The sequence below is a fragment of the Pipistrellus hanaki genome, assembly GCF_964339955.1.
Source record: "Pipistrellus hanaki genome assembly, chromosome: 18".
In the NCBI taxonomy this organism is placed as follows: domain Eukaryota; kingdom Metazoa; phylum Chordata; class Mammalia; order Chiroptera; family Vespertilionidae; genus Pipistrellus; species Pipistrellus hanaki.
This window is the reverse complement of record NC_140520.1, coordinates 14,714,473-14,733,993: the sequence shown is the minus strand read 5'-3', so window position 1 is coordinate 14,733,993 and position 19,521 is coordinate 14,714,473. Positions and strand designations below refer to the sequence as shown.

Sequence of the window (19,521 nt, the reverse complement as noted above, 5' to 3'; positions counted from 1 at the left end):
ATCGGAGTCCGCAAAGATGGACGCAAGCATACAAGGTTGATGCACCTAAAAGGAAATAAACCCAAAAAGCCATGTTTGGGGCACAGCTAAAGGGAGATTGTTAGCCATGGACAGAGCCACTGTTCAGAGAGATCTGACCTCACACAGGTTCTCACTAAACCTTTCCAAAAGAGTTAAGGAAGGGATGACGAGGTGGTCAGAATCGGGATTCCTTATCTGTGGCAGAAGAAAATCTCTGGTGAACCTACCTTATCTTCAGGGCAAAGGGTAAGACCCATCTTTTCAGCTTAGTTCCGTTACACCACAAATTTCTTAACTGAGTTTGACCTTAACTCAGGAAAGATGCATTAATTAACTTCTGGAAGTTCCTTCTAGTCCTTTGACAATTTGATTTTGCTCTTTTTAACAAAGCAAGTCTTGAGTGAGACTGTGCCCTGCCCAGTCAGCAGCAAACTGGGCTAACACCTAGCATTCTCTCAGCCTCCAGTCCGGGACTATCACCAGGATTACCACCTTCCTCCCCAAACCAGAACTGCCGAGTAGCCGAAAAGTGGAAACATGCTGCTGCTTAAATCTCTTACTTGTTCTGGCCTATGCGGTGAGCCCTGGCGGCTGCTTGCAAGTCATTCTGAGGATTGAAATCACTGTCAACAAAAATAACGGTATCTGCCGCTGTTAGGTTCATGCCAACTCCACCTGGAAACAATGCACGAAGGAGAATGATCAACAGTATGCGGACTAGAGACTAGAAAAGAAAGACACGGGCTACGGAGGTCAGACTGATAAACTGAATTGGCAAAATATCGGGCTTCTTCCTTCAAACTCACCCCAATATCCAACCCCAGAAACTTGTAGTGGATAAAACTGCTCCCTGAGCTCAGACTGCCTGACTTGGGAAAATTGAACCACTGGAAGTAACAGAATGAGGGAAGCGGGGGAAAGCAGCAAAAGTGGATAATGGACAGTCTCCTATTTCATTTCACAAATTCATGGCTGGGGAAGAGAGCTACCTCTATTAATTATGAATAAAACTTTCCACAAAGTTATTGACCCCAGGTTTCAGCCTTACTTCTCTGATGAGATGACAGCTAAGAAAGGCTGGAGACAATAGAAATCCATGCCAGAGGTCCAGGACCTTGGTAAACTTATGGCAACAACCTAAAAGTCCCATTTTTTTTTTTTATACTCAATACTGACCTCAAGTTTCAGAGAAATAAGGAAAAACATAATAAGTGCTGGGATGTAAAAGTCCTGTATCATCCCTCATTTGCCTTTGTCAATGCCAATGTCACTTACCTGCCCTGGTACTCAGAAGAAATACAAAAATGGGCTGCTGTCCAAAGTTCTTAATGGCCAGGTATCGCTCCTCTCCTCTCACGGAACCATCCACACGCTCGTAACTGTAGCCTTCACATACAGGAAGAAAACAAACACTAATCCTTTTCAGATACTCGATGAGGAATAAAGCATTGTCAGCTCAAAACCAAACGCTAATTTTGTCCCCTTCCCTATACAAGCATACCCCTATTTTAAGCAAATCCCACAGGCAAAATTTAAAATGCAGGAACCATTTTATTGTCTTACCAAAGAACTTTCCAAAATGTACTCTTCTAGTTGTTTTAAATACATGCAGTTTTAAATACATCCACGGTTGGATTCCTGGACTAAATTTTCAATCTTGACTATCCTGAGCAACCCTAAAGCACACTGCGGACCATGCTAAGACATAACTCTCACTTATGCCAGCAGTAAGACAAGCACTTGGGGGCTGGTGAGTGAGCCTGCCAGATGGCTTCAGAATTCACTACAGACCCATGTTGGAGAGGGGGAACTATGTGCTCAAGCCATGTTTACAAATCTGGGGATTCCTCAATGTGCCAATGGCATTTCCTGCAAGTGTCCACTGGACCAGTTTACAGTACCTGGGGGGGCATCAAGTGGCTCTGAGACTGCCTATGAGTTCTTTTCCGTTTTTCTTAAATACTTATTTTTCAATTAGAGTTGACATACATTATATTAGTTTAAGGTGTACGCCCCAGTGATTGGACATTATATAATTTACTAAGTGATCATCCCAAATAAATCTTATATACAATGACACCATACAGTTATTAGGATACTGTTGACTATATTCCCTATGCTGTACTTTACATCTCCATGACTTCTGTGTAACAATCAATTTGTACTTCTTGATCCCTTCACCTTTTTCACCCATCTCCCCCCCACTTCCCATTTTGCAATTGTCAGAACCATCTCTGTGTCTATGAGTCTGTATCTGTTCTACTTGTTCGTTTGTTTTTTAGATTCAATTGCTGACAGATAAGTATCTGTTGCCATTTTATTGTTCATATTTTTATCCCTTTCTCCTCCTCCTCCTTACTCCCACTTCTCCTTTTTTTTTTTCAAGACCCTGTAACATTATATAATAACTAGAGGCCTGGTGCACGGATTCACGTGGGAGGGAGGGGTCCCTCAGCCTGGCCTGTGCCCTCTTGCAACCCGGGACCCCTCAGGAGATGTAGCAGTGCGCCAAGTGGCAGGTAGCCACACTGCTCACACTCATCCCGGCCCGCTGCACCTGCCACCACAACTGCTCAATAGCACTGTCTCGGAGTTGGGAGAGGCTCTCCCGGTTCCTTCCACTGTAGCTGAGCTCACCAGCCATGAATTCAGCTTCTGGCTGAGTGGCGCTCCCCCTGTGGAAGCACACTGACCATCATGGGGCAGCTCCTGTGTTGAGAGTCTTGCCCCCTGGTGGTCAGTGCACATCATAGCAACTGGTCATTGCAGTTGTTCTGGTTGTTCGGTCATAATGGTTGGTTAGGCTTTTGTATATATAGATAGTTTGGTGGTGATGAACTCCTTTAGCTTCTTCTAGTCTGGGAAGCTCTTTTAATGGCCTTTGATTCTAAATAATCGCTTTGCTGGGTAAAGTAATCTTGGTTGTAGGTCCTTGCTTTTCATCACTGAATATTTCTTGCTACTCCTTTCTGCAAAATTTTTGTTAAGAAATCAGTTGACAATTTTATAGGTAACTAGCTATAGGAGATGCCTTGTAGGTAATTAACTGCTTTTCTCTTGCTGCTTTTAAGATTCTTTGTCTTGCCTGGCTGGTGTGGCTCAGTGGTTGAGCGTTGACCTATGAACCAGGAGGTCACAGTTTGATTCCAAGTTGGGGCACATGTGTGCAAGAGGCAGCTAATCAATGATTCTCTTTCATCATTGATGTTTCTCTCTCTCTCCTTCTCTCTGAAATCAATAAAAATATATGGTGTTTTTTAATTTCATTTACCTCTTTCTTGGTTGATATGTGGGATCTCTATAATTTCAGTATTCATCTCTTCTATTGATCTTGAACTCAACTGTTGAGTTGAATGTTGCAGGACACTGATAGCTCCTTTCACTAAAACTATTTATCATACATTGCAAAAATTCTCAACATTTCTGCAATACACATTTTCTCCAGGAACCATATTTTTAAATCACATCACCGATGGGAATATGTGTTTATTTCTGCCCACATGTCTCTACCCTGATGTCAATGCTTGCGTCACACACTTTTCTCTTTACTTTTAATCTGCCTTTGGTCTGAGTAATGTTCTTCTGTGCTTTCCTCTGTAACATCCCCACGCCCCAGATTACTCTTTAGGACCCTATCTGGACTGCTAAGTCTGAAAAAAGCTGGAGAAATGTAGTGGCCACGGGATGTCACCTCTATAATCCATGTAGTCTTGGAGAATATCCAACATCCGGGTCATTTGGGAGAAAATTAAAACTCGATGGCCCCTGGCAAGAAAAAGAAAAGTTTCAAGTGCAATTTACCAAAGGATGCAAGTTTATAAATAAATTAAATGCTGAAGCATTAGTATAAATGTCCTAATCATTTACAGAGATTTCCTCTGAAATGCTAAATGCCTTATGTAAGGACACAGGTCCAAATGTAGCAGTATCCTTCATAGCAGTTCTCAAAGCAGAGAGAGAATAACCCCAGGGGCATGTGCTAATGCACCAGGGAGTGTATGAAGCCCTAGGATAACCAAGGTGCCTCTCTCTAAGATCAACTTACCAAGTGGGAAGAAAATTTTAGTTTAACAGCAAATAAAGACATTAGAAGAGTAAAATGCAAAATGCAAATGCACCAAAAAACCTGAAAACACTGAAGTTTGTGGCCAGCCATCTACATCTACTTGAGGGTGTAAAGTCACTATCCTCTCTTCTAGAGCTATGCTGGTTGAAGTCTATGAAGCATTAGAGAAGCAAGGGGCAGGTGATATTCCAGAATATACAGAGAAAATTTATGTATAGAAAGAGGAGTAAAGAGAGGAGGAGGCAAAATGGGTTAGGCCAAGAATGAAGTCAAGCCTAGAGCCCCCTGATGTCAGTGATTTTCAGCTATCAGACACAAGGAAGTACGGCACTGTCAAACAGTCTTTTCATTTATCCTGAGCTTGCAATGGGCACAACAGGAAGAATTATGAAGAATTCCTTCTAGACTCTAGCCCCAAATAGGAAAAGGCATTAAACCTGAAGCTGAGGACCTCAATTCCAATCCCATCTCTACCAACTGTTGACTGGCTGACCTTAGACAAGTCACACAATCACTCTGGGTCAGTTTCAACACCTATGAAATAAAATGGTTAGAGAGAAGATATTTACGGATCCTCTCCAACTCTAACACTCTTACTACATAACACAGTAGATGTATCAGAGCCAATAGAATATAATAAGATATGCAATCATTTGACTAGCACATTCCTAATGGTGGGTGCTTTGGTAAAATCTGAGGTTTTAGGTTGGTTCAGGCCCACTAGGGGAAATAGTTCCAAGAACTTTTAAATACTTTAGAAGCTAGGACTTCTCTAGACTACTCTGTCCCTTGGGAACTAGGAGGATCAGGTACCGGCTGAACATCAGGCTACTGAACACTTAGCTGAACTTTTAGAGGCTCGAGAAATGACCTGGTCTCCCAAGGCCCAATTCATGTCTCTAAGATAGAATCTCCCAAGTTTTTCCTAAGTTAAAACCAAAACATCACAGACCTGGCTGGCTTGGCCCAGTGGTTGAGTGTCGACCTATAAACCAGGGAGTCAAAGTTCAATTCCCAGTCAGGGCACGTGCCCCAGTTGCAAGCTCAAACCCCCAGTGCGGGGTGTGCAGGAAGCAGCCGATCAGTGATTCTCTCTCATCATTGATATTTCTATCTCTTTCTTTCTCTCCTTTCTTCTCTGAAATCAATTATTTTTTTAAAAAAAAATTTTAAATAATAAAACATTACAGGTTTAACAAAAACAAACATTTATTAAGTCTTACTATGTGCCAATTCAATACAAGCTACCAGCAGGCAATTAAAAAGAAATGCTTGATGTTATCACTGTCCCTGTGGAACTAAACAGCACAGCTTCAGTGATTTGGTTAATATACACCAATTAACGCAGTGCATGGCCACGTCCTATTTTAGGACATTAAGTGGAAAGGATGATTATGGAGCTGATGGGGTAGGTAGGATGGGAAGGAATCGGGTAGGAGGTGTGGCTGCATAGGTAGACCCTGAATCAGGGTCTTGAAAACTGAAAAACTGAAATTAATCTCAAGAAATCGGTAAGTTCCTGGTTATACTGGTTTTAACAGTCACCAGCTCATAGCACAAAATATGAGCCAAATGATGAGGAAAATAAGATTTTTGGGGGGGAAGGGGAGGAACCAGCAGTCTTACTCTACCTAGTTAATCAGTATATTCCTGTTAGCCTATAGTCTAGTCACTGCCCCTTCCTTAATTATCTGGTCTTGCAACACCTATTAACCCAAATACTCACATTTTACAGAAGCTATAAGCCATGAACAATACACAACCCAGACCAGGCCTTTAGGTGTGGTCTCATGTCCCCCATCCCAACACACATTGGGGGCTTTTTGCAAAGCCCGAGAAAAGATCCAGAAGTCTGATCCATATTTGGGGGACAAAGAAACCAAAGAGTATAAAGAGAAAGCTCCCTCCATATTGGCTTACTCGGGATTTGGAGAACTGACCCCTGAGTCACTGTACTAGTACATGTGAAACATCTGAAAATAGACGGGGTTTTCCTATATCTCCGGGTACTCCTGTGTATTTTTCGGTCACCTGTTAAGTTCTGTACCACAACCACCTACCTAGAATATAGGTATGCCAGCAGCTTGTCCAGCAGGTGAAGTTTCCCACTGGCCTCAATCAGGTGGTCTCCAATCTCAAAAGGCTCTGGTTCCACACCTGGACAAGAGAGAATCCACTCTCAATAGTGTCTCCTCAGCCAGGCCAGACTCCGTGAACGGTGAAACCCATGGCCAGGCTACAGCAAGAGGCCCAGCTCCTTCCAACTGATAATGGGCCCACATCTTGTCTCTCTTTGAGGCAATTTGTAATTGTTTGTTTGCATGATAATCTCGGTGCTGCTTACCATCTATCACGGAGCCTGGCACACCCAATATGCCTAATAAATGTTTATCCACGGAACAAACTGACGCTAGGATACTGAGGCACAGGGAGATGCTAAAGGCCTAAGAGACCCAACATTAATATCTTGAGGCTTTAACTCTAGAAAACAAACTAAGAAATAGGCTTAGTTGTATACTCTAGTGAGTCTCAAGTTGGGGATGGCAGTCAGGTTAACCTGGAGGGCTGCTTTCAAAATGTACATGTTCCCAACACCCCCCTCTCCTTGGAAAATAAAGTTCTGATGTGCACCTAATTAAGATGCTGTGACGTTTTTAAACAATTCATCGTGCTACTTGGCAAAGACTCCCTTAAAATTACTGCAGCAAACCTTCTGCATTGTTCCTATCCCTATTGGAGCCCTCACAGCCACAGAACTGTCCCAAAGACTACCAGTTAGATGAATTACAAAACCACGACAGTTTGAATGAAAATGAAAACATTACGTATCAGAATGCACATAATAAACAGCACTTAGAGGGAACTGATGGACATCCGTAAAATGAAGAGGGACGCAGCAAAGGAGACTGTGCCGGCGTAGACGTGACAGAGGTGGGAAAGAGAAAGTGCTGCCCCAAAACCCATGTGAAGAACATGAGAGATGTGATCAACGGTGTCACAGGTGTTGAGACGTTAATTAAAATGTGAACTGACAATCATTGGTTGGGCAACGTGGAAATCACTGGTAAACTAGGAATAACAGTGGAGAAAGGCTGAGTGGGTTCAAGACAAAGGGACATCTTATATAAAAATTATCGGATGAATCCAGATTATAAGATATCCCCGGAAACAAATGGCCTTGATTCCTTTATTGCCAATTTCATGAAAGACAAAAAATGGCAACAACAAAAAAAGTGAGATATTTCTAAATTAAAGGAGAATAGAGACATGACAAATGCAAGCAGATCTATGACTAAATCTTGAACTTAAAAAAAAAAAAAAAATAGCCATCAGGGATATCATAGAGGACAACTGAAGAAATTTGTATAGGATCAATATGTTAGATAACATCAACATAAAAATATTAATAAAATGGAGGAAAAATAGATAGTAAATACAGGCAATTCTTTTGAAAAATTCTGCTATCACGTTGGTCACAGAAATGTTAACATGAGAAAAAGCACTGCCTTACCATCAAACAAATATGGGTGATCCACACACTTTCGAAGCTGGGATAAGACATTCTGAAGTTTAACTTTCTTAGCCATCTCATTTTCAAATGCATCTGGAGTTTTTAAAGAGAGAGAGAGAAATAGAGATGAATTACTGAACAACAATAACAACAAAAAAGAAACCTTCTATGTTTTCATAAATAATCTTACTCGTTTTAATAATACATCTTTCAAACCTATAGTAACCTCCCGAATCGCATTAAGAATTAACAGCACATCCACAGGAAGTCTCCTTACCCATCATTTTATTTTAAGAAGGGCAAATAACTATGAATTGAACCAGAAGGAATTTGTTATCCTTTTGTACATTCTAAATTTCCTTCTTTCACTGATGCTCTGGAGCCAAGGGATGAAAAAGATACAAGCTGGGAGGTTGTTCCTATTTCTCCTATTCCTCCCTCTCACTCCCAATTCCTCCCAGTGAACATGACTCAACAAAAACGTTCTGAAATGTATCTAAGAGGTTGGGAAAGTCAAAGGCATGACAGGAACACTTACAAGTGTTACTTCTCCCAATCTCAGTTTGCAATAAGGAACACTGAGTGTGGGAGAGGTGGGGGAGGAAATTTCACAACTGCAACAGCCAATCGAGTCTGAGGTATACTGAAGATACTCAGCCAGTTTCACCGTAGCTGACCTGAATATATTCAGAATACAAAATTCCAGCCCATAGCCTTGCTGTACAAAGTGAGTGTGATTATAAAGTATTTCCCTGCGTGAAGGCCAAGCAGATAAGTGCCCTCTGATTACCTAGGTCTTTCATCAAAATGGCCTTGTAGTATTTCTTCTGCAGTGCCGACATGCCATGGTATATTACTACTTCTGTCTTCTTGGGAAGATCCGTAGCTACCTCAGATTTCACTCGTCTCAGCAGAAATGGCTGCAAGAGTTTGTGTAGTTCATTTGCTGTGTAAGAAAAAAACACACAAGAAGTGTGCGATAGAAGTAAGACAATTACTAGAGAACATACAGCAATTTATTTTTCTTATTTTCATGCCAATTCTGCATTTAAGCCAACATGGTAATTTTTCAGTGTTTCTTCCTTCATTGGGTTCTTTCCAATTCCTTCTGAAATCAGTATTAGCTCTTAACTCAAGAACTAGGAATACCCAACGAAGTTGATTCTTACTGATAATCTCATTGATCAGCACAACATCTGAGAAATGTACAGACCAACTAATTAATATTTCCCCGTTTTTAGAATGAAATGAGGCTCAGAAAAATTAAGTATCTTATCCAAGTCACATAGCTAGATGCTATTGTTGCTTACTTCTTCTGACGTCAACTCCCTTGTTCTTCCCCTAAGTGTGGTAAACTTCAAAATTAGCCGAAATTGGCATTACACTGCATGCATCCTCTGGTCAGTGATTCTTTTCTATCTATAACCTATTTGCACAAGGCCAGTTTCTGGGCCCAGACCTCTAGGGAACAATTTGTCAGAAGGGCACTTGCCTGACTCAGACTCTTTCTCAATATTCTGGTAACGCTGAACAAAATCTTCCACCTGCTCCTGGGAAAAGAGATCAGGCTCCACAAAGCTGAGGAGGGAGTAGAGCTCTTGGAGGCTGTTCTGGATGGGAGTACCGGTCAGCAGGAGATTGAAGACTACTGAGAACTCAAATACATAAAGAAATAAAGTAAAAAATCTGTAACATTGGCAAGCAAGGCAGAGTTAGCCATCACAACCTGTACCCATATAAACAGATAGGATTTAATGGAATGGCCACAGGGACATGAAATCAGAAGGCTCAGGTTCTAGTTGCATACTATCTGTTTGACATAGGAAATAACATCTCTTCGGTTTCAACTATTAAAAGGGGATAATGATTGTGATGGAGATACCACTGTAAGGATGTAAATAAAATCACTTTGTGAACTCTGAGGTACTACATGAGTATTCGACATGGTCATTATTATTCCATGTACGTAAGGATTCAAGCTATCTTATCACCTGTGTGGGGGAGTCCACTGAGGCATCAGAGGTACACAGCATATATTCATTCAGTCTGAGAAGCCCAAAGTTACGGCAGCAGGCCCCATTGCAATCTATACTAAAAGAATGTCCTTTTTTTAATATATATTTTTATTGATTTCATAGAGGAAGGGAGAGGGAGAGATAGAAACATCAATGATGAGAGAGCATCATCGATTGGCTGCCTCCTGCACAACCCACAATGGGATCAAGCCCAAAACCCGGGCATGTGCCCTTGACAAGAATCGAACCTGGGACCCCTCAGTCCACAGGCCAACACTCTATCCACTGAGCCAAACCGGCTGAGGCTAAAAGAATCCTATATAATAAAAGGGTGACATGCAAATTGACCTTAATTGCAGAACTACCTGGAATGACTGGTTGCTATGACCTGCACTGAACCACCAGGGGGCAGATGCTCAATGCAGGAGCTGCCCCCTGGTGGTCAGTGTGCTTCCACAGGGGGAGCACTGCTCGGCCAGAAGCCAGCTCATGGTTGCCAGTGCAGGGGTGGTGGCAGGAGCCTCTCCCGCCTCCACTGCAGCATTAAGGATGTTCGACTAATGGCTTGGGTTGCCAGAGGGATGTCTGACGGCCAGCTTAGGCCCGATCCCCCGGGGAGTGGGCCTAAGCTGGCAGGTGGACATCCTGAGGAGTCCTGGACTCTGAGAGGGCACAGGCTGGGCCGAGGGGCACCCCCAAGTGCACGAATTTTCCTCTAATGTCCTTTTATGAAACTTTACAGTGCATCACATGTAACACATCAAGACTTCCGGACATTTCTAGACACGGGGCCATATACAGCCCAAAATGCAAAAAAAAAAGTCCATTTTGAGCAAAGATGATAACACCAAGAATAAGTAACTAATGAAGTAAAAGTTTAGGTAAAACAGCAACAATAGACCTGATGGTCAAGCAAAAAACACCCTTGGACCTCACATTACCAAGAACATACACTGTTTAAATTAGATAGTACAGCAAAATGGGATAGCCATATCCTATGCATGGGTATTGTTTTAATTTTTAAAATAGGTTATTATGTAAATATATGTTTGGAGATATATATATATATCTCAAAGGATACAGTAGTAATAAATACCAAATGTTAATAAATACAGAGGAGTAGAACAGTAGAATATTTGGGGGGTGGGGGGGTTACTTTCATCTTGTCTTCATACATTTTGATTTGGGAGAAAGTCATAAGAAGATACTGTTTTGTCATAAGAAAAGTAATAGATGAATTAACACAATCAATTAAAACTGACTTGAATATGTTTTGCTTTTTTTGGTAATCTTTTTTTGTGTGTGTTTTTTTCTGAAAACAGCACCCTAGAAAGAGAGGAGTTACAATAGTGCCCTCTTATGGACAGTCTAAGAACAGCACCCCAGTAAAGAATTCTGCTGGTCTGAGAAATTACTATTGATGGATCTAGAAAGCTCTCTTCTTGCAGGAAAAAGTTACAATACTGCTGTCTTGTGGACATTCTTAGAACAGCACCCTAGTCATGAACTCTACCAATCTGAAAACATAACACTATTTTAATTTATTTTTTAAAATATATTTTTATTGATTTCAGAGAGAAAGAATGAGGGGGTGAGAGATAGAAACATCAACAATGAGAGAGACTCATTGATCTGCTGCCTCCTGCATGACACTGGGGATGGAGTCTGCAACCTGGGCATGTGCCCTTGACTGGAATCAAACCCAGGACCCTTCAGACCACAAGTCGATGCTCTATCCACTGAGCCACACCAGCTAGGGCACAATGCTATTTTTTAAAAATCTTTATTGTCACCAGGCCAAGGTAGCTCAGTGGTTGAGAACTGATTTATGAACCAGGAGGTGTCAGTTCAATTCAGGTCAGGGCACATGCCCGGGTTGTGGGCTCGATTCCAATAAGGGGGTGTGCAGAAGGCAGTTAATCAATGATTGTCTTTCATCATTGATGTTTCTATCTCTCCACCCCCCACTTCTTCTCTGAGATCAATTTACAAAAAATAATTATTGTTGAAAGTATTACATATGTCCCCCTTTTTCCCCATTGACCCCCTCCAGCCCATCCCTTTCCCCCCATTCCCAGCCTTTACCACCCCATTGTCTATGCTCACGAGTTATGCATAAGTGCATATAAGTTCTTTGGCTGGTCACCTCCCACCCACCCACCCTCCCCAGGCTTCCTTCCGAGATATTCTTTTTAAAATGTCTAATAGTGTCTACCCACACATGCCTGATCTACTTTTAGGGCCAAGTTTTCATAGATTTCAAGTATGGGACCTGGCCAAAAATAAGTTTCCAATAACCAGGTCAGATTTTTGCAATGTGTGTTCACTAGGCAAAAAAATGAGATGACCTAAGAGATATGAGGTCACAAAACCAAGGCTGTTGGTCACTACAGTCAACTTACACTATCACGTAAGTTAACATTTTTATTTAATGTCTGTTTTGGCATCAAAACTTCTAAATGGGTAAAAAAAAAAAAAATCCAGATACAATTTATATATACATATACATATACATATACATATACATATACATATATATTCCTCTCACCCAAGGATATTTTTCCACCCTTTTTTTTTTTTAAGAGAGTGGAAGGGAGGGGGAGAGACCGAGAGAGAGAAACATGGAGAGACACACAGATTGGTTGCCGCCTGCATGCACCTTGACCAGGGCCAGGATTGAGCCTGCAACCAAGGTACGTGCCTTTGATTGGAATCAAACCCGAAACCCTTCAGTTCCTGGGCCAATGCTCTAACCACTGCACAACTGGCTAGGCCTATGTATATTTTGTAAACTTCTTTGTGTAAAATATTTTACAAATATTTTCCATGTTATTAAATATCCTTCTACATAATTTTTCATGGTAACCTTACTTTGTAAATGTAGTATATGAATATAGCATAAATTATATAATCAATTATGTTTCACATTTAGGTTGTTTCCAACTTTTTATAAACAAGCTCAAAACAATATTCGGAAGGAGAATAAAGGCAGTAACCTCCTCACCTCTCAGCCCAATCAGGACTAGTAAATGTATTTTTTCAACCCATGTGTTAACTGCAACTTAAACCTCACCTAAAAAGAATGCATGATGAGCCGGGACTGGTTTGGCTCAGTGAATAGAGCGTCGGCCTGGGGACTGAAAGGTCCCGGGTTCGATTCCGGTCAAGGGCATGTACCTTGGTTGCGGGCACATCCCCAGTAGGGGGTGCGTAAGAGGCAGCTGATCAATGATTCTCTCTCATCTATGTTTCTAACTCTCTATCCCTCTCTCTTCCTTTCTGTGAAAAATCAATAAAATATATTTAAAAAAAAAAAAAAAAAAAGAATGCATGATGACAGAGAACAATTTCCTTACTTAATCGCTCTGAGGCCAGCCACAGAACTTTCTTTCCCCCACTCCAAACCTCGTGTTCTTTTACTATACCTGCTATTCTTCTCCCCTTGCGAATCAGTAAACTAACTTGGTGGTTTATGAAACAATCTCTTATAAGATTAGGCACCAGCACATGTAAACCTCTTGGGGAAGAAAGACACTGTTACAAGCCCCTAAAAAGACGGCAAAGGACAACAAAGCAGAAAGGGACTCATCACAGGACAGCAACTTGTGATTGAGCTAATAATGGATAGTGGCCACATCTGCATGAAAATGCTAAAAACTGTAACTTTTAACCAGTAAGTATAAAATCCAGACTTCTCCTCAAATGACCTCTAAATTTATTAACTGATTACAGGACAGGGACCAAACCTCAATGATGGTCACAGAAATTCACACATGTGGTCTCATGAATGAACAAGCCTTTACTTGATTAAGGAGAAGGGCGCTTCATATGTACAAGCTGTTCCACTGGATCCTCAAGAGAGATGGCAAACCTTGGGCTGTAATAACATTTCTTATCTACTTTGCCAGAATGATGTCAGAGATCAAGAGAAGGAAATGAGACCAAGGGTGTAATACTCAGAAGTATAACTAAGATAAGGAAGACATGAAATCAGTCTCTTGGTGATTCTATGTGAATTGCTAAATTTTTTAACAGGTATATAGGGAAGGGGTACAATATATCAGCTATATCTGCTATTGCAGACAGAAGAATTATAATGAACTTTTTTAAAGAAATTGCCCCTGTAAAGAGAGAGTTGAAACATTTCCAAAACTACAATGTATTTTATTGGTGTAGGAACTTATTCACTGGATAGCCAAATTTTTGAAAACATCTCCTTTGTAAAAGACTAGAGGAAGAAGTTAGGCCATATTAAGTACCTGCTCGTCTCCCTCAGAATGTTCATTCAGCTCTCCAGGAATGAGACTGAAAACACGTTTCAACTTAATAGGCTCTACGCAAGCCTAAACTAATGTTTTTTATAAGGAAGTTATATTAAAAACGAAAACTATCCTGTGAGTTTACCTCTGAAAGTGTCTTATGCAGCAAGGAGCTTTGATTTTTCAACCTGTGAGCTTCATCCACAACAAGAACACTCCAATGGAAGCTGTGAGAGAAAAATCCAAGCTTTCAGTTTTGTGCAACTCAAACACGTATCTCACATTTAAAAGTCTTACTACACAACTGTGAGTATTGCTGGGAAGATGAATATTAATCCCATTCTATTAGAAACACACTCAAATTGCCTTCTTATCTGAGAGCCTGCCATGTACATGTGACAATATCCAGATAAGGTACTTAAATAAAAGGAATTTTCCCAAGACAGGAAAGAGCCAGAGACAGAAAGTAAAATGAAACAGTTAGGACCATCTACTGTGTGCCAGACACTGAGCATGGCTCTTCATGTATGTTATTTAATCTAGCAGAATAGGGTGAGTACAGCAAACCCTCGATTTTGCAGACCCTGATTTATTTATTATTTTTTTTATTTTTTTTTTAAATCAATCTTTATTGTTCATATTATTACAAAGGTTCCTCATTTCTTCCCCCCTCCACCAGGTTCCCACCCCACCCTCTGCCCCCTCCCCATCCCCCATTGTCCTCATCCATAGGTGCACAGTTTATGTTCAGTCTCTTCCTCCCTCCCTTTCCCCGATAGTAAATCCCTTTTCAGATAGTAAATCTGTTACTTAGCGTTTTCTCATATCAATAATACCTCCACATGCCCAATGATACATTTCACACAAAAAACATTTCCAAATAGGTCAACCAGCCTCATCCAGGCCCCACCCAAGGCACTCACAGATCAACACCCCAGCGCTATACTAACTCAACACATCCAGATCTAAGCCTTCATCACTTGATTCAGCAGACCCTCAAGTTCCCGCAAAAGTTTCCAGCCATGTCTGAGAGGCAGCCGTGGGCAGGGACAGAAGAGGAGCGAGCTGTTTCGGGCCTGGCTGCTCCGGGCCTGGCCTCTGTTGCTCTGGTTCGTTCCACAACCAGCTGCTCCGGGTGCAGACCCTGATTTAATGAACTTCGGATTTAATGGACGAATTTCCAGTCCATAGGTCATATGTGAAAATTAACACCTTGTTAATTTTAAAATGCATTTGCTTATAAATAAATTAACAGGGGTTTGGGGTTTTCTTTGTTTGTTTGTTTTGTTTTACTACTTCACCGTTATTATTAACAAATTTTAGCGAATAAGCCATGTGTTGGGGGAAAAATACTGCAATAATTTCGCCGACATAAATGAATATTACATATCTACAACTACAGTCTACATATTTAAATCCAAGAGTCACCACTCACAAACAATGTTCAGGGGATGGTTAGCATGTGGTCACATGCACAGTAATTGGTTCTGTTGTCTCCTAGCGTGACTGCAGCAGTTTTAATGAAGTTCCGACATGTGCTAAGCCACACCTCAGCCGTGTGCATTTGTTTACTTGTGGTGGCTGGCAAATGCACACACTGACTAGACCTATTCAGTATAAACTTAACATTACAGTAATTTTATAGAAACCTTTTCTGTGAACTCAAACTTTTCAATCATACTTAATTTTAACTTCCCAAAATGTGTCAAATAAGTAAAAACAGATAAATGAACTGATTTGTCAATTTTTTATCCTATGCATTTGGAAAACCTACTTTATTATATAACGGACTTTCAGCATTAAGGGACAATCCTAGCCCCACCCCTGAATTATTCCATTATATCGAGGTTTTACTGTAGACATTTGTAGATATTATTGTGCTCATTTTACCAACAAGGAGACTGAAAGCTCAGAAAGACTATGTGACTAAGTCAAGGTCACAGAGGTATGACGAGGCAGAGCTGAGAATCAGACTGAGAAGAAAACCGACAATGGTGTCACAATAGCTAGAAAAATATGGTGTTAAAATGAGGAGTGGTGAATAGGATCAAATATTCTAGATGTCTGGGAGATACATCGATGCACTGGCTGCCAGAGCACATTTTGTAGCATAGTGTATTAAAACAATTTCTCAAGAGGTTTCATTCAAACACTTCTGGAAAGTTGCTCAACTCCCTCCCCCCCAAAAAAAACAATTCAAAATATCTTTTTTAAAATGTATGTCTGTGTATGTTTCCAGCTGCATTATTTAAAATAGAAAAAAATCACAATAGGTCCAATTATAGGTTATAAAATACTATACAGCATTTTAAATAAAGATTATGTTGCAATAAGATAGGCCTATATGACAACCAAAAAAGATATATACATATCTTCTCACAAATGTATAAACCACTCAAAAGATAATAAAGTGTAAGTTACAATATTTTTTTAACTCTTTATTTTGTTTGTAAACATTTGGTAATTCCATTACATTAATTTATACTTTAAAAAAAACTAAATGTATATACAAGTAAAATAGCATACTGGAAAGATAGTGGGCATGGTAATAAAAATCCCTAAAAAGTTAGAAAAAGATCTCGAGCAGAGGTTGGCCTTACAAAGAGGAAGCCCTCTTCCTCTAAGGCTACAGTAAAAAAAAATCAAGAAAACACACAGAAACAGACACCTAGCTCCATTCACTTTCTGAGAGCGGTCCAGGTGGAGAGAGACTGGGGGTCCAATGAGAACACAGGAACTGGGATCATTCCCACTGGAAAGGATGAGCAAGGGATGCATTTAAGGATTACCAGGAACCAAGTCTAGCTGCAGGTGGACACTGGCCATAGACAAGGTGTGAAAGTGGCCACACTATAAGCTGTGTGCCTGACTGAATTAGCATTCAAAACAGATTAGGTCCTATTCCCCTGTGAAGAACCAGATATTTGGGTTTTCACACGCAGCAAGCAGGCATCCAGGAAAAGCTTGTTCAGTTCAACAGGCTACAGGGAGATGGATTTGGGCTCAGTAAAAGGAAGTAGGTAAAGGCACTCATCAAAAGACACTCTGAACGATGCTCCGTGGAAAGGAAGAGGGGGAGGAAATTCTGGCACTCAAAGATTGCATAAATCTGTTGCCTATCATTAAAAAAACAGTTCCTATTTTTCTTATTAATTCCCCATAATAAACCTCGTTCGGGCAGAGATTACACTTTCGCATATTCTCAGAGTGTGCAATATAGTGACACACAGTGTACCCTTGCCCAATTCGGGGTAGGACAAATGTCAGTTTACAGTCGTCCGCATAGAAAATAATGAAATAATGAGTAAATAAGAACATAAGAATAAACTGTGTTTCATGGACCCACAACTGTAAACCTACCTTTGGCCGCTCCTGTCATCCAAAGAACCTATCTGAGCTTTGGGGACTCATAGGATGAGTCAACATTACAAATGCCCCTTCATTTACTGAGGTTCTTCAACCCACCTGGAAGGGATTCAAGACAGGTAATCTGACATAGAAAGCTTGTGTTTCTGCTGAACCATGTGAAATGCCAGCGGACCTGGATCCTTTGAGAAGCACGCTTAGAAGAAAGCTCCTCAGCACTAGTGCTGGGTCTGGGCGTCTAGCTCTTGTTTAATGTATATTGTTAACTGTTATCTACTATTTACTAGTGGACAGGTTACCTAATCTCATTTCCTCAGCTATCCAATAGATGATAATATCCCTTTTAAGGTTGCCATGAGGACTAAATAGGATGATTTATATCAAGTTCTGAATAACATTTATGCCTCAATCTTTTCATTGTTTGAGATGCCCTGTATACCGCCTTGTATTATGGATATCTATATATTTTTTTTATCTCTCTCCTGGAGTTAATGTCCTCTTAAGGGAAGCTCTGTGGCTTACCTTCCTGGTATTTCTGAATAGTATCATTCCAGAGGAGAAATCTTCAACAAATATTAAGTTGGATATTAATAAATAAACAAAAGAGAGGCAAAGCATATCCTCTCCTAAAGAAAAATAAGGTCATATGCTCAGTTAAATGAAAAGTGAAACAAAATACTGGATGGAAGTCATTTTAAATCTATGACTGAGTCTTTAGTATTTCAAAATAAGATGAAAAAAAGAAATTCAATTCTAAAGAACCTGACTGAGAAATAACATTTAAAATATTGGTAAGCACTTTGAAAGCAAAAGTTTCAGAATATTAAAGATGCAAATCCCCACCTAACCATGTCACAACTACACATGCAATGGAGAACGCGCAACTCTGTCAACATATATTCTTTTCTTATTTACCTAAAGCCTAGCTCTTGTTTAATTTATATTGTAACTGTTATCCTGACCCTATACTGCAACATGTCAGCCTTATTATCAGGTGGTACTAAGAGTTAGATGTAAGTTTCCTGTACTTTATGAGCACATATGAAGCCTGAAAGCTAATTAATTAGAAGTCTTCTTAACACTCCCTTTCTAAAACATTAATTTTGTGGGTTCAAATCAGTCACCTCTTATACTATAAGAAAATCTCCAAACAGCAGTTCTGAGGTGTCTATGCAAGTTGCAATATAAAGAATCTAATATCTGTTAACCTACCAGGCACACCTCACTTCATTTAATCCTCATAACAGCCATCCAAGGTAAGAGAGTTAATCACCCCCATTTTACACATGAGGAGTCTGAGGTTCGTGGAGATTAAGTAACTAACCCAAGGACATACAATCTAGGGAGCTAGACTGTAGGAATCCTGCAATGCCTCCTATTCTATATAATAAAAGCACAATATGCAAATTGTCCCCTCAAATGGGAGTTCTTCCAGGGACATGGGGCCAGCTAGGGGAAGGGAGGAAGGCCCTGGCCAGCAGCCGCTAGAGAAATTCATGCACTGGGCCTCTAGTTTGTGAATAAGACTCATGAAAGACAGACAGGAAAGAAGAAAAGACAAGAGTATCATGATACATTTAGCACAATTTCTGAAGTGCAACATACTCACGATCTTAGAAATGCGGCATCTTTCAAAGAAATCTGAAAATTTAAGGAAAATACATTATAAAGGCTGGTACTAGTATAACTCTGAGATTAATAAGAGGTAAGTCTTATTCATTCACTAAGTAAAATGAGCCATGAACATAATTTCTAAGCAGCACTATCTTAGACATGCAAAAGGGAGGCATGAGTAAGGCCTGCTTACAGTGACCTGGTCTTAGCATGAAGAACAAGGTCTTAAAAGAGACAGGAACTAAGTGTCCTCCATTCCCATCCTCAAGTAACAGAGACCATGCCTATGCCTACAAACCCTTTCCCTTGCCTGCCTGTCTGCCTCCTATTCCTCAATCAAGAAGCAGCTCAAGTGCTGGCCGGTTTGGCTCAGTGGATGGAGCATCGGCCTAGAGACTGAAGGGTCCCAGGTTCGATTCCAGTCAAGGGCGTGTATCTTGGTTGCAGGCACATCCCCAGGTGGGGGTGTGCAGGAGGCAGCTGATCGATGTTTCTCTCTCATCGATGTTTTTAACTCTCTTATCCCTCTCCCTTCCTCTCTGTAAAAAATCAATAAAATATATATTTTTTAAAAAGAAAGAAAGAAAGAAAGAAAGAAAGAAAGAAAGAAAGAAAGAAAGAAGCAGCTCAAATGCCACCTCCCTGGGAAGCCTTCCCCTCACTTCTTTG

The 19,521-nt window shown here is 40.6% G+C and overlaps 1 protein-coding gene across 1 annotated transcript in view; it reads right to left on the bottom strand.

The window, feature by feature from the left end:
* Positions 1-19,521, bottom strand: part of CHD1L (chromodomain helicase DNA binding protein 1 like) — a 37,962-nt gene that overhangs the window by 12,977 nt on the left and 5,464 nt on the right. The window contains exons 5-13 of the mRNA XM_084865510.1: positions 18,848-18,879; positions 14,018-14,099; positions 9,091-9,253; positions 8,389-8,544; positions 7,599-7,691; positions 6,148-6,244; positions 3,713-3,786; positions 1,297-1,407; positions 582-696 (exon numbers count right to left, since the gene is read on the bottom strand). Of these exons, the coding sequence (XP_084721636.1) occupies positions 582-696; positions 1,297-1,407; positions 3,713-3,786; positions 6,148-6,244; positions 7,599-7,691; positions 8,389-8,544; positions 9,091-9,253; positions 14,018-14,099; positions 18,848-18,879 (923 nt within the window). The remainder of the gene's footprint in view (positions 1-581; positions 697-1,296; positions 1,408-3,712; positions 3,787-6,147; positions 6,245-7,598; positions 7,692-8,388; positions 8,545-9,090; positions 9,254-14,017; positions 14,100-18,847; positions 18,880-19,521) is intronic.